General features: G+C 58.8%; 1 protein-coding gene across 1 annotated transcript in view; it reads left to right on the top strand.

Moving 5' to 3' along the window:
• The first annotated feature begins 709 nt into the window (after positions 1-709).
• Positions 710-17,680, top strand: part of LOC147970649 (uncharacterized) — a 52,138-nt gene continuing 35,167 nt past the window's right edge. The window contains exons 1-3 of the mRNA XM_087523544.1: positions 710-958; positions 1,124-1,208; positions 1,360-2,036. Coding sequence (XP_087379670.1) covers positions 710-958; positions 1,124-1,208; positions 1,360-2,036 — 1,011 coding nt within the window. The remainder of the gene's footprint in view (positions 959-1,123; positions 1,209-1,359; positions 2,037-17,680) is intronic.

Raw genomic sequence — 17,680 nt, 5'->3', positions numbered from 1 at the left:
GCGCCGGGCCGCTTCAGGCCTCTTCGGCAGTCGGCCGAAGAAGTCCAAAGCCTCCACCGCGGCGACCAAGCGAGACGAGGCGGCTGCGAAAGCGGCCCGCTTCCGCAAGGCGGTGAAGCAGCCTCAGGCGGTCTCAGCGTAAGTCGTCAATTGCCTTGTCGCATGCTCTTCATCATTCTCTTCTTGTTCGAGCATTCTTCTTAATTTCTTCCGTTTGCTGGACAGGGCGCCGCTTTCCCTTGAGCGTGGTCCGGGCGGCTCCGTAGTTGGGCCGACTGGAGGTTCTGCAAGCTCCCGCCGCGTGGACCCCCATGCCGACCTCAGGGAGGCCACAGAGCGGAACGCCCGTGAAGTGCGGGAGGAGCGCGAGGCGGAGGAGAAAGCGGCCGGCCAGGTGGCGAGGGAGCAGGCCGACGCGGCAGCCAAGGCCCAGACGGAGGCGGCGACCGCGGAGCCAGAGGCGGAGGGTTTGCGCAACCAGCCTCCGCTGCTTGCCATTCCCCTCCGAGCCGTGGCCCCCGACACCCCTTTGCCCTTGGCGGAGGAGATCGTCCAAGACCCGCCGCTGATGGAGAGGGGGGAGGACCCCGTGGCCTTTGCGCGGAGAGCTCCGCCAGCAGCGCCAACAAGAGCGGGCCAAGGCGGCCAATCGTCAGCAGCGCCAGAGGGGCTGACCGGGGGTGAGCCGGAGGACAGAGCCAGCCTTGAGATGCAGCCGGTGACGGGCCGGCGTGCAGGGGGAGGCGCCGCTCCGCCGGAATTGCGCCGAGTCGCGGGCGCAGGCCAGTCGGCGGAAGATTTGGAGGCGGCCAGCACTGCCACGTCCGAGTGGACTTCCAGCGGAGGGACTGGCGAGCTGAATGTGGCGGCTCAAGGGGTCCGGAGCCGGCTGCAAGCTCAGGCCGCCCTGCTGCAACAGTTCACCCAGGAGTTCCTGTCGACGCGAGCCGCCATCCGGGTGAGTCCTTCGTTCTTGGCCGCTTTTGATTTCTTGATTTCTTCCGTGGGGGCGCGTTAGCGCACCCACTGGGTGTAGTCCCCGAGATTCGGGCCGACTGCTGCGCAGTCGGGTCGGATCTTTCTTGACGGCTACCTTATTTTTGCCTCTTGTTTGAACTTCCAGGAATATCACAACTCCCGTGCTGCCGCCTTCAACTCCCAGGCTCGGGAGTTGATTCGGAGGACCGACGACCTGGCCGACAGCCGAAGTAAGTACTCGATCTTGTCTGTCTCCTGTGGGGGCGCGTCAGCGCACCCACTGGGTGTAGTCCCCGAGATTCAGGCCGACTGCTGAGCAGTCGGGTCGGATCTTTCTTGACGACTCTTTCCTTATTGGTTTTTCTTTTTCTCTGTCTTCAGGGGCCAACGCCGACTTGAGGAAGGAGCTCGGCGAAGCGAAGGCCGCCCTTCATACCAAGGACGCCGAGTACGCTGCCTTGGTCCAGGAACGTGATCGCCTGGCCAAGAAGCTGGCCGACCAAGAGAAGAGCCACAAGGCGGCCCTACAGGAGGCGCAGGATAGCGAGGCCGCCCTGAAGGCAGAGTATGAGACCGAGGCCGCGAGCTGGGCTGGGACCCGGCGAGCACTGGATGAAGGCTTCGGCCGGATCGAGGACTTGATCGATGGTAAGCCGCCTTCCTCGCCCCTCTCCTGCCCCTTGCCGCCTGGGTTTTGGCTTAACTTGTGCTGCTGCTTATTATTTGGTGCAGACTACTTCCCCGGCTACTCCGCCTTCGCCGTCCAAAGCATTGAGGCCCATCGCGAGGCGCGCTGTCAGGCGGGGGCCAACATCGCGCCGGATGCGAACCGGACGCTTGAGGAGCAGCTCTTGGCTGTCCAGGCGCGGTTGCAGCCGGCTCATCGGATGCTTCGCCGGCTCCAACGTGCCGGGGCGCAAGTGTTGGCCGCCCTCTGGCCCGGCGAGACGATCCCCCGCACCCCAAGCCGGATTGCCGACTGGCTGGAGGTCGCAGTCGGTCGCTTTGAGGCTTGGAAGGCGTCGGCGGCCCGCCTCGGAGCCGGGCGGGCGTTGGAGGTCATTCGGGCTTGGTACCCAGGGCTGAGCCTGGACCAGCTGCGCACTTGGCGGATGGAGGCCGACGCGGAGCTGGAGGAGGTGAGGCCGGCTATCACCCAGCGGGCTTCGACGATCGCCGAGTGCACCGACATCAGCGTTTTCGCACCCGAAATCGATGATGACGGTGTTGCTCAGCCGGAGGAGTGGTTCGGGCTGAACCTGGCGGTGGGCGAGGACTCGGCGGAGGAGATTGCCTCCAGCGACGAGGGCGAGGATGACGAAGAGGAGGACGGCGAAGACGTCGAGCCGGCTGGTGGAACAACCGGCCGACCTCAGGCCGACCATGCCTCCAGCAACGAGGCGCGTGGAAGCGCGCCCTCTGCGGGAGGCGGTGACCAAGCCGAAGTTCGCCAGCCGGCCGCTCCTTCAGCGGGCACGACCGTCTCCGCCAACCAGCCCGGCTCGTCGGTCGCTCCGCCAACTTGACCTGCCGTCTTTATCTTTCCTGCTTGTTGTCTTTTGAACAATCTTCATTATGTTTTCGCAGTTCCACCCACTAGGGGTGTATCCAAACTATGTTGGATGCTGGCCTCTCGGAGGTCTTTTATGTAAATATTGTTATGTGCATGTTCGGTTTCCATTCGCGTATGCTTTTTATCCTTAGGCCTTTTCCTTTGCCGCCTTCCCTCTTTGGGGAGGCAAGTACTTGAGCTTTCTTGGATTGAAGTGAAGTGAATGGAAACCGGCCGGCCGGCTACTCTGGTAGCCAGTCGGTGGTGGGAGAAAAACCGGCTTTTGTTATATTAGTCCGTTAGTCCCTAGCCGTTTTTCATGTGGGCGCCCGTTCCTGCCTTTAACTCTTGCCAGCCGGACAGCCGGTTCTTCGAACTGCGACTTTTGGCAAGAGAAGGCTTGGGAGCCGGCACACTACTTGTCTGACTGCGGGTAGGACTTCTAATATAACTCCAGTCGGCCAGTCCCCGAGCCGACTAGTCGAACCCGGTGCCAGACGGAACAAGTAAATGAAATGACAAGGTCATAAGCATGATACTTTTCATTCATAAATAAGGGATGGCAGTCCCCGAGCCCTCCTCGGGGGGCCTATTGTCTCGTACTTAATACAAAAGTTAGCATGATACATACTGCATTTCAACTGTAAAATCTTCGAAGGAGGTTGGCATTCCATGGTCGTTCCGACTCCTTGCCAGAGTCGTCTCTCTTGTGTGCCTTCGGCTTCTGTGCGTCGATCAGGTAGTAGGAGTCGTTGCCTAGAGCTCTGCTGATGACGAAGGGGCCTTCCCAAGGGGCCGAGAGTTTGTGCTGGCCGGCTGTTAGCTGGATCAGCCGGAGCACAAGATCGCCCTCTTGGAAAGATCTTGGCCTGACCTTCCGGCTGTGGTAGCGGCGCAAACCCTGCTGGTAGATGGCCGACCGGCTGAGGGCTAACCGCCGACTTTCTTCCAGCAGGTCGACGCCGTCTTCTCGTGCTTCCTTGGCCTCCGCTTCTGTGTACATGGTTACTCGAGGCGAGTCAAACTCGATGTCAGTTGGGATGACCGCCTCGGCACCATACACAAGGAATAAAGGGGTGAAGCCGGTTGACTTGTTTGGTGTAGTGTGCAGACTCCAGAGGACAGCCGGCAGCTCATCGAGCCAACAGCCGGCTGAGCGCTCCAGAGGTACGACCAGTCGGGGCTTGATGCCGGAGAGGATGAGGCCGTTGGCTCGCTCGACCTGGCCGTTTGACTGCGGGTGGGTGACGGATGCTAAGTCCAGCCGGATACCTTGGGCTGCGCAGAAACGTGCCAAGGCTCCTTTGGCAAAATTCGTGCCATTGTCGGTGATGATGCTGTGTGGCACGCCGTACCGAGTTGTTATGTCTGCGATGAACGTCACAACAGTCGGCCCATTCAGCTTCTTGATCGGCTTTGCCTCAATCCACTTGGTGAATTTGTCCACGGCGACGAGCAAATGCGTCATGCCACCGCGCGCCATCTTGAATGGGCCCACCATGTCCAGTCCCCAAACGGCGAATGGCCAAGTGAGGGGAATGGTCTTGAGTGCCGAAGCCGGCATGTGTTGCTTGGAGCTGAAGAGTTGGCACCCCTTGCAATGTTTAACTAATTCTTTGGCGTCATCCAAAGCAGTCGGCCAGAAGAAACCATGGCGGAAGGCTTTGGCGACAAGTGATCTTGAGGCCGCATGGTGGCCGCATTCTCCTTGGTGAATGTCTCTGAGGATTGCAATGCCCTTCTCTTGCTCGACGCACCGTTGGAGGATTCCAGTGACACTGCGCTTGACTAGTTTTCTGTTGACGATTGTGTATGCTCTGGCTCGACGTTGGACTTGTCTTGCTGCTGTTTCGTCAGCCGGCAGATCTTGGTTTACTAGGAAGTTGAGGATAGACTGAGCCCATGACGGAGCTGCGACTTCTTCTACTGCCAATGTGGCTACTGCCACCAGGGTGGGCGGGCTAGGTGGTGAGATGCTGGAGTCGTCCGCCGGCTGTTGTGCTGGTGCAGTCCCCGGGCTGGCTACCGCAGTCCCCGAGCCGGGTGTGGCAGTCCCCGAGCCGGTTGCCGAAGTCCCCGGGCCGGCTGCGGGAGTCTCGGGGTCGCCTGCTTGGTTCTTCGAGCCGGACCCGGCCGCATCGGGGTCAGGCGGCACGAAGATGGAGTCGGACTCTGGAGACGGCTTGATAGATGGCTTGAGGAGGCGTTGTAGAGTGACACCGGTTGGTATTGCTTGTCGAGTAGAGCCTATTCGAGCCAGGGCATCGGCTGGCTCGTTGTCGGCTCGCGGTACGTGGAGGAACTCGCATCCTTCAAAGTATCCGCTGAGTTGTTGGACCAGGAAGCGGTAGCTCGCCATATTTGCGTCCTTGGCGTCCCAGTCGCCGGATGATTGCTGGACCACCAGGTCCGAGTCGCCATAACATAGGATCTGGCGAATGCCAAGTTCTTTGGCAAGCCGGAGCCCGTCTATGAGCGCCTCGTACTCAGCCACGTTGTTGGAAGCGGCAAAGTGGATTTGTAGCGTGTATCTGAGCTTGTCGCCTTTGGGAGAGGTAAGGACGACGCCAGCTCTCAAGCCGGTGCGCATCTTGGACCCGTCGAAGTGCATGCGCCAATGGGTGGAGTCGGGAGCCGGCGGTAAGTACTGGGTCTCGGCCCAGTCGACGAGGAAGTCGGCCAGTGCTTGGGACTTGATGGCGGTGCGGGGCTGGTAGAAGATCGTGTAGGGGGGCAGCTCGATGGCCCATTTCGCCACCCGGCCGGATGCGTCCCGGCTGCCTATGATCTCGGCCAGCGGGGCGGTGCATACGACCGTGACGGGATGCTCTTGAAAGTAGGGCTTCAGCTTCTTGGCGGTGAAGTACATGCCGTAACACATCTTCTAGTAGTGCGGGTAGTTCTGCTTTGAGGCAGACAACACCTCGCTCAAATAATACACCGGCCTCTGGACCGGCTGGGCTCGGCCTTCTTCTGGGCGTTGGACTACGATGACGGTGCCGACCACCCGGCTGGTTGCGGCGATGTAGAGGAGCATGGGCTGTTTCTCAGTCGGCGCCGCCAGAACGGGCGGCGTGGCCAGCATCTTCTTCAGCTCGTGAAAAGCTTGGTCGGCCTGGTCGTTCCACTCGAAGTGAGTGCTCTTCTTCATGAGGCGGTAGAGGGGGAGAGCTTTCTGTCCGAGCCGGCTGATGAAGTGGTTCAAGGAGGCCAAGCACCCGGTGAACTTCTGAATGTCTCGAAGCTTGGTGGGGATCGCCATTCGCTCGATGGCCTTGATCTTCACCGGGTTGCATTCGATGCCGCGTTCGGAGACCAGGAAGCCTAGGAGCTGGCCGGCTGGCACTCCGAACACGCATTTCTCGGGGTTGAGCTTGATTTGGAACCGGCGTAGGTTCTCAAACGTTTCCTTGAGGTCTCCCAGCAAGGTGCCGCGCTTCTCCGTCTTCACCATGATGTCGTCCATGTAAACGTGAGCGTTTCTGCCGAGTTGCTTGAGGAGGCACTTCTGCATGCAATGCTGAAAAGTGGCACCGGCATTTCTCAAGCCGAATGTCATAGTCAGGTAACAGAAGGCTCCAAATGGCGTGATGAAGGCGTTCTTCAGACGGTCGTCCGGATCCAGCTTTATCTGGTGATATCCTGAGTAAGCATCCAAGAAGCTCAACAGCTCGCATCCGGCTGTGGAGTCTATCACTTGGTCAATCCTTGGCAGGGCAAAGGGATCTTTGGGGCAGGCCTTGTTGAGGCTTGTGTAGTCTATGCACATGCGCCACTTGTTGTTCTTCTTCAGCACGAGGACCGGGTTGGCGAGCCACTCTGGGAAGAAAACTTCCATAATAAAGCCGGCTGCCAAAAGCCGGGCTATCTCTTCCCCCATAATCCTGCGTTTCTCCTCCGACAGTCGGCGAAGGGGTTGTTTGACTGGCTTTGTGTCTTCTCGAACGTGTAGTTTGTGCTCGGCGAATTTCCTCGGAACACCCGGCATGTCCTTGGGGGACCATGCAAAGATGTCCCGATTCTCACGGAGGAAATCGGCGAGCTCGCCTTCCTATTTGCTGTTCAGGTTTGCCCCGATGACGGTAAACCTCTCTGGGTGCTCGGGGTCAAGAGGTATCTTCTTCGTCTCCTTGGCCGGCTGGAAAGATCCTTGAGCATCATGCTCCTTGGGGTCGGGGGACACGGCCGACTGCTTGCCGGCTATGGCCACAACTCGGTCCAGCATCTTCTTTTCTTCGGCAATCACAAGGGACTCGGCCAGCCGGCTGCTGGCTGCTGCGCACTCAGAGGACTTCTTGTAATCGCTGGCTACGGTGATGATGCCTTTGGTGCTTGGTATTTTCATCTTGAGGTATGCATAGTGGGGAACTGCCATGAATTTGGCCAAGGCAGGTCGGCCAAGCAATGCATGGTAAGGGCTTTCCAGGTCCACCACTTCAAACCAGATTGCCTCCCGGCGGAAATGCTCCTTGTCCCCGAAAAGCAAATCAATCTTGATCTTGCCAATGGGGGCGCAGGACAGGCCGGGTACGATGCCATGAAACACTGTCCGAGTAGGCATGAGCTGCTTCGTCTTGACGTTTAGCTTCTCCAGGGTGTCACGGTACAGGATGTTGATGCTGCTCCCGCCGTCTATCAACACACAGGAGAAGCGGGCGGCGCGTCTGTCCGTTGCAAGGGTGGCTTCCAGGACCAAAGCATAAGAGCCGAGAGACGGCATCACCTCTGGATGGTCGGCCCGGCTCCAGCTGATGGGCTTTTGTGACCAATGCATGTGTCCGGCGCGGTTGGCAGCGACCACGCTGACTTCCTGGTGCTCTCGGCGTGTGCTGTGCCGGTCTTCGGGCTGGCTTGTAAAGACGATGTAGGTTGCTTGCTCGTCGGGGAACTCGTCGTGCACGGCTCTGACTGCGGGCCGAGAGGCCGGAGGCGGCGGGGCCGGAGGCGGCGGGCCGGCAGGCGGAGGCGGCACGAGCCCCTCGCCTTTGGAGATTCGGGTGAGCCAAGGGCACTTCCGGGTTGTGTGGTTGGACGGCTTCGCGCCGCTGTGGAACTTGCACGGGGCGTCGAGAGTTTGCTCGTAGGAGAAGGCCGGCTGCCAAGCCGGCCTGTCGCCCATGGGCTTCTTGGGCGCGGGTCGCCCTTCAAGCGGCGCGTCTTCAACTGTGGCCACCTGCCGACTGGCGGGAGGCGGCGCGGGGCCCTTGCGCTTGTGGTCGTTCGAGTGTGGGCGTCGGCCGGAATCCCCAGCCGGCATCTTGGGCGCCGGGTTAAGTACTTTCCCGGACACGTCTACCCGAAGCTCGGTCTTCATCGAGGAGTCGGCGGTGGCGTACTTGTCCGCTATGTCCAGAAGCTCGTTGAGGGTAGTCGGCTTGTCGTAGAGGAGCTTGTGCTTGAGGAGGGTGCCTTCTCGGCATCCGGCTTTGAAGTATTCTATGTCTTGCACCTCGTGCACCCCCTCGCAAGAATTGCGGAGCTCGGCCCAACGCGTGAGGTAGTCATGAGTGGACTCGGCCGGGCCCTGTACGCACAGGGAGAGTTGCCTGGGCTTGGGGGCCCGCTTGTAGGTGCTGGTGAAGTTGCGGATGAAAGCTTCGGTGAAATCCAGCCAGCTGTTGATGCTGCGCGGCTTGAGGCTGTTGAGCCAGGTCCGTGCCGTGCCCTACAGCATGAGGGGCACGTACTTCACGGCAACGCGCCGGTTGCCGTTGGCTATGCTAACCGCGGTGGAGTAGTCGATCAACCAATCTTCCGGCTTCACGGAGCTGTTGTACTTGGGCGTGTCTCTTGGGAGCGAGAACCCTTTGGGGAAGGGCTCGTCGCGGATGCGGGGGCCGAAACAAGGCGGGCCGACATCTTCTTCTTCTTCCAACGCCAGGGATCACGCCAGGCGGTCGATCCGATGGCGGGCGTCGTTCTCGCCGACTCCTTCGCGGCGGCCTAGCCGGCCGCTGAGAGTCGGGTGCGCCACTGGCGGCGGGGCGGGATATCTCTCTCCACGGGGTGGAGGCGGAGGCGGGTTGCCCCGCCATTCCATGGCTCGGGAATGGCCGTCCGCGTCTCGCTCGATGGAGATTCGGGTCCGGCTGCGGCTAGCAGCCAGCTCTTTCTCACACCGCACGCGGGTGTTGCTCGTGGTCGGTGTCCAAGACGTCGTGCCATGATCTCGGCGCGGGGGAGGGCTTTCCGCGCGGGCGTCGGCTTCATGTCGCGGTGCGGCTGCGTCAATCAGTTGCTGGATGCGCCGGGTCATGTGGGGGAGGTCTTCGGCCTCCAAGCCGTCCAACTCGTCTACGGCCGCCTGGGCGGCATGCAAGTTCTCGAGCGGAGTGGCATAGACCGGGCGGTCAACTCCCAGCGTGTCGGCGATGACGGCGCCGCGTTGCTTGACAAGGCCGGCCTAGCTTGGCCCGCCCGGGGCCGGCGTGCCGAAGGCGGCGCGGTCAGCTTCGCGCTGGTAGGCCTCAGTGAGGCGTCTTACGGAAGCCAGCCTCCGGCCCTCAGCGAGGAGGGCGAGGCGGCGTGCCTCCAGTGCTTCATCGTCGGCATTAGCCGGGAGGGGGGTGAACAAGTTGTGGGCCGCCGCGTGCGGGGCGTCGTGGGTGCTCTCGTCGGCCGGGCCGCCGTGGCCGACAACCATCACTTCGGTGGTGACAGCGTCGCAGCAACCGGCTCGGGGAAGCGGGTCGTTGTAGATCGTGACGTTGGTGGGGAAGGTGTCGAACGAGGCCGTGTCGGAGTCGACAGGCATCGGGTCGGTGGAGCCAACCGACTCCAGGTCCACAGCGGGCTCGCTGGAGACATGGAGCTGGCCGAGAAGGTTGGCGAGGTGGTCGGTGCCCGCATCGGAGGCGAGCTCGTCTGAGATGAGGGTTTTGTCGAGGAGATCGGCGAGGCTGCTCGCCGCGCAGACGCTGGTGACGCCTTGCAGCGCGTTGTGGCAAGTGCCATCGGGCGTGCCGGGCTGGCTATGCTCGCGGGGGAGGAAGAAGGTTCCCGTCCAGAACAGGTCTCCGGACGACGGTGCACCTGGCCCCACGGTGGGCGCCAAATGTCGGGTGGTAGGTGCGATATATGCCAACGGGTGGCTTATCATTGTGGGAGCCAGTAAGACATCGCCGGTGCCTGGAAACGGGATAAGGCGAAGACATGCACGCCGGCGGATCTTACCCAGCTTCGGGGCTCTCCATGGAGATAACACCCCTACTGCTGCTCAGCGGGGTCTCCGCATGATCACTAGATGAACAAGTAGCTACACATGCTCCTTGAGCTGTTTGGTGGGAGGAGGAAGAAGGGCATGGCTAGCCTGCTTCTTCTCCTTGTGTGGTGTCTAGGACTAGCAGGGGGTCGAACCCTTTGCATGGGTGCCCCGGGGGGTTTATATAGGCCCACCCCCCGGGGGTACAATGGTAATCCGACTGGGCGCGGGGCCCAGCCGTTTGTGACTGCGCTCGCCGGCTCCTGCGCCGGCTGCTGGGGCCCGCCGACTGGTGGGTCCCGCCGGCTGCTGGCCCCTTGGTCGACAGGCAGGCCCCGCTGTCCAGGGCCTGGTCGGCGGCTGGTTACTGTGGCTCCATCTTGGTGACGTGGGCTTCGTCGTGGTAGGCGCGGCTACAGTGCCGCCGCCCGTCGGGCGATCGCTGTAGCCTCACCGCGTCTTGTCTCCTTAATGAGGCGTCTCCTTCGAGGGAGGCGGCAAGCCGGCTGCGGGGAGCTGGCCCTGTCTTAGGCCGACTAGTTGGAGGCGTGGCCGCCTTCGGGCATCTCTCTGCCCGAAGGGGCCCACCATCTGTGGGCCACGCTGGTGGCCTGTCATGGGTGACACCAAGGTCAATCATGGCAATAGTGCCGCGCCGGACGTGTTATGCCTACTTCGTACGGCGCACTGTGCCAGGCGTGCTCCGGGATTCGGGGGTGGCAGGCTTCACTGTAGCCACGCCCCGTCGCACCGCCGTTAGGTGGGTGCAAACTTTGAGGGTACGGTCTCGACCGCTTTATGGGAGCCGGCTTCTTGGAGTCGGCCTTCTCATGGTCGGCTTCCCGAAGTCGGCCCTCCCGTGGCTTTCTTCATGAGGGCTAAAGTCGGGCCGCCTTCCGAAAGCCGGCCTGGATGGCAGCCAGCAAGGGGAAGGCGGCTCCATGTCTTGGATTCTTGAGAGCCGGACGGGCTCGTAATTTTTTCAGAAGGGCCAGGGGAAGCCGGCTAGGCTACCCATGGCTATTTACTCCGACAACTGGAAATAAACGCAAATGGGATACATGCCGCTGGGTCTGGCCCGAGTGACTTGGGGATCATGCAGCCCGAGGGGTGCCCCCAACAAGGTAAGCTAACAACATGAAATAAAAGGGATACACACCGCAGGGACGGACCCACGCGGCCTGGGAATAATGCAGCCCTGGGGGGCGCTCCCAGCTGGAAGTGAAACTTGAAAGATGTCACCTGATGACGTTGAGGACGAAGGGGTGTTGGTGTAGCATACTCGGTGGGCTGCGGAAGCCGATCCTCACGAGCCCCTAGGCCCAGGGGCCTCGGGAGGCTCCGGAGGCGCTGATGGCTCCTCACGGACCATCTCCATCTCCGCCAGGGCTGCGGAACGCCTGGCCTCTTGTGCCTCCGTGATGCCCCTCATGAGGCGCTGGTACGTGGAAGCCGCGTTCGGCAAGCCGTAAGGCATGCGAACGTAGCTGTGGGGTGGACCTCCGCAGCGCCCCACTCGCGAGGGCCAGAGGCGCTCCAGAGAGGCGACTCGGTTGAGCCCTGGTATGTCGATCCAGACGCGCAGCCCACCATCCTTGCCTGGATGGGGAGCCACTGCTGGTAGGCGGCGGCCGCCTTTCATGACTCTTGACTCCTGTAGCTCCTGAATGGCCTTGCTGACGAACTCCTGAGGGTCTGGCTCTCCTTGCCTTACTCCTTCTTGAGGGAAACATGCTTCGAAACACGCCTCCATGTGGTGCCCAAGCGCCTCCCTTGTGACCCTAGCTAGGTCGGTGGCCCTCCAGGGGAGAGCCCTCGAGCCCTGCCTGAGGAGGGCGCCGGGCGCTTTCCTATGCGATGGAAGGAGGTTCCCCTGGGCAGGCACGGGCCCAGAGGGGCCTGCCTCCTGAGGCCGGGCCAGACGATGTCTTCTTCTTCTTGGGGGCGGTCTCGGGAAGCCTCCTGCTTCCGCGATCCGGGTCTTCCAGTGACGCGGCCTGAAAGGCTCGTTCCAGGGAACACACCACGTCCTTCTCTTCACAGGGCACCGTGATGACTCCGCCACTTCCTGGCATCTTGAGGACGTTGTAGCCGTGGTGAGTTACGGCCATGAACTTGGCCAACGGTGGGTACCCAAGGATGGCGTTGTACGGCAGGCGAATGTGAGCGGCGTCGAAGTCGATTAGCTCGGTGAGGTAGTTGTCACGTGCCCCGAAGGTGACAGGGAGGCGGACCTGCCCAATCAGGACCGTGGAGCCGTCGGTGATTCCGGAGAAAGGCTTGGTTGGCTGAAGCTGGCTGTAGGGCACTTGGAGATTGTTGAATGTTTCCACGGACAGGACGTTGAGCCCTGCCCCGCCATCGATGAGGGTCCTGGTGACCACCATGTTGCTGATGATTGGGGAACAAAGCATCGGGAGGACTCTGGCTGTAGCCGCACACTTCAGCTAATCTGCCGAGCTGAACGTGATGGCGCACGCGGACGTCCTGAGAGGGCGTGTGGCTTCGAGCCTGGGGAGGACTGCATTCACTTCACGGGCGAACTGCTTGAAGATGCGTTGAGAGGCTGGGGCTTGAGCCCCGCCCAGGATGCAGGCAATCGCGTGCGGCTCCTGGAAGCCCCCAGCCCCCTCTTCCTGGTGGCGGTCCTCGTTTCTCCTTGGCTGCGGCGGCAGCGGAGGGAGGCCTGCGTTGCCTTGCGGGCGATCCTCGCGAGGCTGATCCCTCCAGTCTCCCTCACGAGGCGGGTCTTGCCAGCGATCCTCGCAAGGTTGATCGCGCCACCCTTGGTGCGGGCCACGGTCTTCCCAGTGTCATGCGTTCCTTCCTCCTCCTCGACCGTAGCCCCGGTCACCGCGGTCGGGGCGATGGCCGATCCTTCCTTCTCGCACGGCTCGGAGCTCTTGACATTCGTTGGTGTTGTGGGTGTGGAGGTCGTGGTACACACAGTACCGACTGCCCTTGGAAGGTTCGTGCTGATCTCTGCCCCGCTTGGTGTCTGGTTCTGCCGCGAGCACGGCAGCCCCCTTGGGCTTCACATCCTTGGCCTTGGGCTTCTTCTCTTCTGGGTCTACGGCAGGCAGCTCGAGGAGGGAGAGACGACCTTCCTCAGCCCTGGCGCACTTGGTTGCCAAGTTGAACAACTCCAAGGAAGTGCACAGGTCTTCATGCATCGCCAGCTCCTCCTTCATCTTGACATCGCGCACGCCGTCGGAGAAGGCTGAGATGATGGCCTCCTCAGTCACCCTGGGAATCTTGAGGCGTGCGTTGTTGAAGCGCTGGATGTACTTCTGCAGGGTCTCCCCGGGTTGTTGCTTGATGCGGCGCATGTCGCTCACGGCGGGTGGCCGGTCGTGAGTACCTTGGAAGTTGGCGATGAAGCGGGTGCGCATCTCGTCCCAGGAGGAGATCATGCCTGGAGCCAGGTTCAGGAGCCAGGTGCGGGCCCCTTCCTTGAGCGCCATGGGAAACCAGTTCGCCATGAACTTATCTTCTCCATTGGCAGCTTCGATGCCCAGCTCATAGAGCTGGAGGAACTCCGCAGGGTCAGCCGTGCCGTCGTAACGAGGAGGCAGGTCTGGCTTGAACTTGCCAGGCCACGCGACGCTGCGTAGCTCGGTGGTGAAGGCTCGGCATCCTGCTGTGGCCACGGGAGGCCTTGGGTGACGGAGAGCTTGGTCTTGCATGTCCCCTCGCGCTGCAGCCGGGAGCAGAGCGGGGTCTTGACGTGCGGGAGCAGGAGCATGGTCGCGACGTGCTGGAGCAGGGAGCGCCCGGGCAGCTTCTTGCGGGCGAGGGACTTCTTGGCAGCTCTGCTCTTGCCGCACTGGCACCTGACGGAGCGGGTTCCGCCCAGGGACCACGCGCCTTGGAGCCATGGCGCCTTCCTGAGGAGGAGGCGGCCGGGGCGCCGCCGGAGCTTCGTTGCCCACGCGGGGCAGGGTGCAGTGCAGCGGAACGGACGGCGCAGGAGAGCCCCCTGCGGCGCGGACGAGCTCGGCGACGCGGTCGAGCCATTCTTCGTAGACGTCGTCGACGGGACGGTACCGCAGGAGCTCGTTTGCCGCGATGAGCGCAGCTCGAGCCTCCATGGGTGCATGGAGCGCGCGGGACGAAGAACCAGCCGGGGTGAGCGAGGGAGTTGCGGTGCGGCCGTCTTGCCGCACGGACGGATGCCGAGACGATGCTTGCTGCTCGTCCCCCGCCGGGCCGGCGGCGGCGTTGACGGCAGGTGACAGGGAATGGCGAGGACGCCCGCTGACAGGAGCCGTCTGGGCGACGCGGGAAGCGAGAGCGGCCCGGCACTTGGCGCGGGCCCGACGAGCATTGGACATGGGCGCGATGGTCGGAGGAGAACGGGGTGGTGGAAGACGAATTCCGGCGCACCCCTACCTGGCACGCCAAATGTCGGATTTCGGGTTCCGGCAGACCCTTGAGGTTCGAACACTGGGGTGCGCGCGGAGATTTCGCCTCCTACCTACCTGCACCCCTCCGCCTCGCTAAGATCTAAGCTATGGAAAGAACAACACAAGAGACACACAGTTTATACTGGTTCGGGCCACCATTGTGGTGTAATACCCTACTCCAGTGTGTGGTGTGGTGGATTGCCTCTTGGGCTGATGATGATGAACAATACAAGGAAGAACAGCCTCGCGAGGGTCTGTTCTTGGCTGGGGCGATGAACTGCTGGGAGGAGTTCAGTCACCCCCTCTCTCTCTCTCTTCTCGATTGTTTATCTCGATCTCCCTAAACCTCTCTCCTCCCTACCCTGTGGGTGGCTGGTCCTATTTATAGAGGCCCTGGTCCTCTCCCCAAATATCGAGCGGGAAGGGAGCCAACAATGGCGGGATAATTTGAAGGGGGACAGCTAGTACCACTTATCCTGACAAAAGTAGTCTTCGCCTGCACAAAGCTCTGGTGGTGACACCGTCTTGGGCTCCACGATGACCTCCGTCTTGCAGTCCTCCTGGCCTTGGTCTTGTTGCACCGAAATGGCAACCTTTGCCTGATGCCTCGGTACTCCCCGGCTGCGCTTGCTCCCTTTGCACCAAAGAGGAAAGGAGGACACTGCGCGGGCTGGTGCCCGCCTGGCGCCCTTGGTCGTCATGGCTTGCGTCACGGGCACCTCATGAGGTACCCGCCTTGATCTCTCCGCCTCCTCGCGTGCCAGCTTCATGAGGCCGTGCCTGAAGAAGCTCCGCGTCGTCCGCCCCGCGAGGCTTGGCCCCTCGCGAGGGTCTTGAGTCTGTGTTGATGAAGATGGGCCGTGCTAGGCCCCCCTTTGAGCCACGCCGCAGGCCGCAGGCAGGCAAGTCTGGGGACCCCCGTTCCCAGAACACCGACAAGTTTATTTTCCTTTTCCCGCTTTCTTCTTGTGTGGTTGTTAAACCTTAAGAAAAACAAAACATTAGTAGTAGTTTATTTTTCTGCTGTAGTAGTAATAATTAAAAAGAAAACCCAAAAATATTTCCCATTCTTCTTTTGCTTGTTGGGAGCTTTCCCGTGTAAATAGTTTTCTTTTCTTTTCTTTGGGGGTCAGTAGGAGAAGACCATAATTAAATTGTTGAAGTGGCTCTTATATGCATTATTGTTGATTTAACCCAGAGCCCATATTGCCTTGTCTTCTCCTGTTTCTTGAATGCTCGCAGACTCTAGTTTAGTCCAATGCACGTGCACTCTTATTATTATTCACACCGTTCGGTCGTGCAAGTGAAAGGAAATTATGATGATATATGATGGACTGACTGAGATGAGAAAAGCTGGTATGAACTCGACCTCTTTTGTTTTTGTAAATATGATGAGCCTGTCGTTCTTGACTCAGCTTATTATGAATAAACATGTTTGCAATGACAATTAGAGATCATAGTTGCTTGTGCCATGCTTGATTAGCTATGAGTTATAATGATTTACCTTGTGTGCCAACATGCTATTGAGATGACTATGATGTGGTATGATGGGGTGGTATCCTCCTTTGAATGATTTAAGTGACTTGACTTGGCACATGTTCACGCATGTAGTTGAAACAAAATCAACATAGCCTTCATGATATTTATGTTCATGGTAGATTATATCCTACTCATGCTTGCATCCAATGTTTATTAATTTTAATGCATGTACATGGCTGTTGTCGCTCTCTAGTTGGTCGCTTCCCAGTCTTTTTCTAGCCTCCACCTGTACTAAGTGGGAATACTGCTTGTGCATCCAATCCCTTAAACCCCAAAGTTATTCCAGATGAGTCCACTATACCTTCCTATATGCGGTATTTACCTGCCGTTCCAAGTAAATTTGTATGTGCCAAACTCTAAACCTTCAAATAAACATTCTGTTTTGTATGCTCGAATAGCTCATGTATCAACAAAGGCTGTCCTTATCTTCCGTGTTAGGCGGGTTATTCTCAAGGGGAGTGGACTCCGCTCCTCACTCACGAGAAAATGGCTGGTCACCGGGATGCCCAGTCCCATGCTTTATGCAAACTAAATCAAAATTAATTGCAAACAAAACTCCCCCTGGGACCTGATGTATGTTGGAGGCACTCGTTGTTTCGAGCAAGCCATGGATTGATGCTTGTTGGTGGAGGGGGAGTATAAACTTTACCATTCTGTTTGGGAACCGCCTATAATGTGTTTAGCATGGAAGATATCGCCATCTCTTAGTTGTCACGTTGACAATGAAAGTATACCGCTCAAAATACAATTCATCTCTATTTCAAAATCGAGCTCTGGCACCTCTACAAATCCCTGCTTCCCTCTGCGAAGGCCCTATCCATTTACTTTTATGTTGAGTCATCACCCTCTTATTAAAGAGCACTAGCTAGAGAGCACAGCCATCATTTGCATTCATCACTATTAATCTATGTTGGGTATGACTATGATTGGATCTCTTTTACCATGAATTACAATGTCTAGCCAGTCCTTGATCTTTAAAGGTGCTCTGCATTTATGTTTTGCGGTCTCAGAAAGGGCTAGCGAGATACCATCTTGTTATATCATATTATGATTGTTTTGAGAAAGTGTTGTCATCCGAGATTTATTATTATGACTTGCTAGTTGATTATGCTATTGATACGAGTAATTGTGAGACCTGAGGATTATTGCAAATGTGGTTAGTTATGATCTATGCTGAAAACTTGAATGCTGGCTTGACATAGTTACAACAACAAGAGCAAACAGAGTTTGTAAAAGTTTTTCTTTCTTTCTTTTAGTTTGTCAACTGAATTGCTTGAGGACAAGCAAGGGTTTAAGCTTGGGGGAGTTGATATGTCTCCGTCGTATCTACTTTTCCAAACACTTTTGCCCTTGTTTTGGACTCTAACTTGTATGATTTGAATGGAACTAACCTGGACTGACGCTATTTTCAGCAGAATTACCTTGGTGTTGTTTTATGTGCAGAAAGCAAATATTCTCGGAAAGTCCTGAAACTCCACGGAATACCTTAGAAAAAATAATAAAAAATCCTCGCCAAATATGAAGACCAGGGGGCCCACACCCTTTCCACGAGGGTGGGGGGCGCGCCCCCTAGGGCGCGCCCCCTACCTCGTCGGCCCCCTGTTGACCCTCCGACGCCAACTCCAACTCTATATATTTGCTTTCGGAGAGAAAAAATCAGAGAGAAGAAATCATTGTGTTTTACGATACGGAGTCGTCGCCAAACCCTAAAACCTCTCGGGAGGGCTGATCTGGAGTCCGTTTGGGGCTCCAGTGAGGGGGGATTCATCGCCGTCGTCATCATCAACCATCCTCCATGACCAATTTCATGATGATCACCGCCGTGCGTGAGTAATTCCATCATAGGCTTGCTGGACGGTGATGGGTTGGATGAGATTTATCATGTAATCGAGTTAGTTTTGTTAGGGTTTGATCCCTAGTATCCACTATGTTCTGAGATTGATGTTGTCGGATTTGGGGTTCCGGCACACCCTTGAGGTTCGAACACTAGGGTGCGCGCGGAGA

The sequence above is a fragment of the Triticum urartu genome, chromosome 5A (genome assembly GCF_056163025.1).
Source record: "Triticum urartu cultivar PI428250 chromosome 5A, HENAU_Tu73, whole genome shotgun sequence".
NCBI classification, from domain to species: domain Eukaryota; kingdom Viridiplantae; phylum Streptophyta; class Magnoliopsida; order Poales; family Poaceae; genus Triticum; species Triticum urartu.
This window is presented reverse-complemented; position numbering and strand designations above follow the sequence as displayed.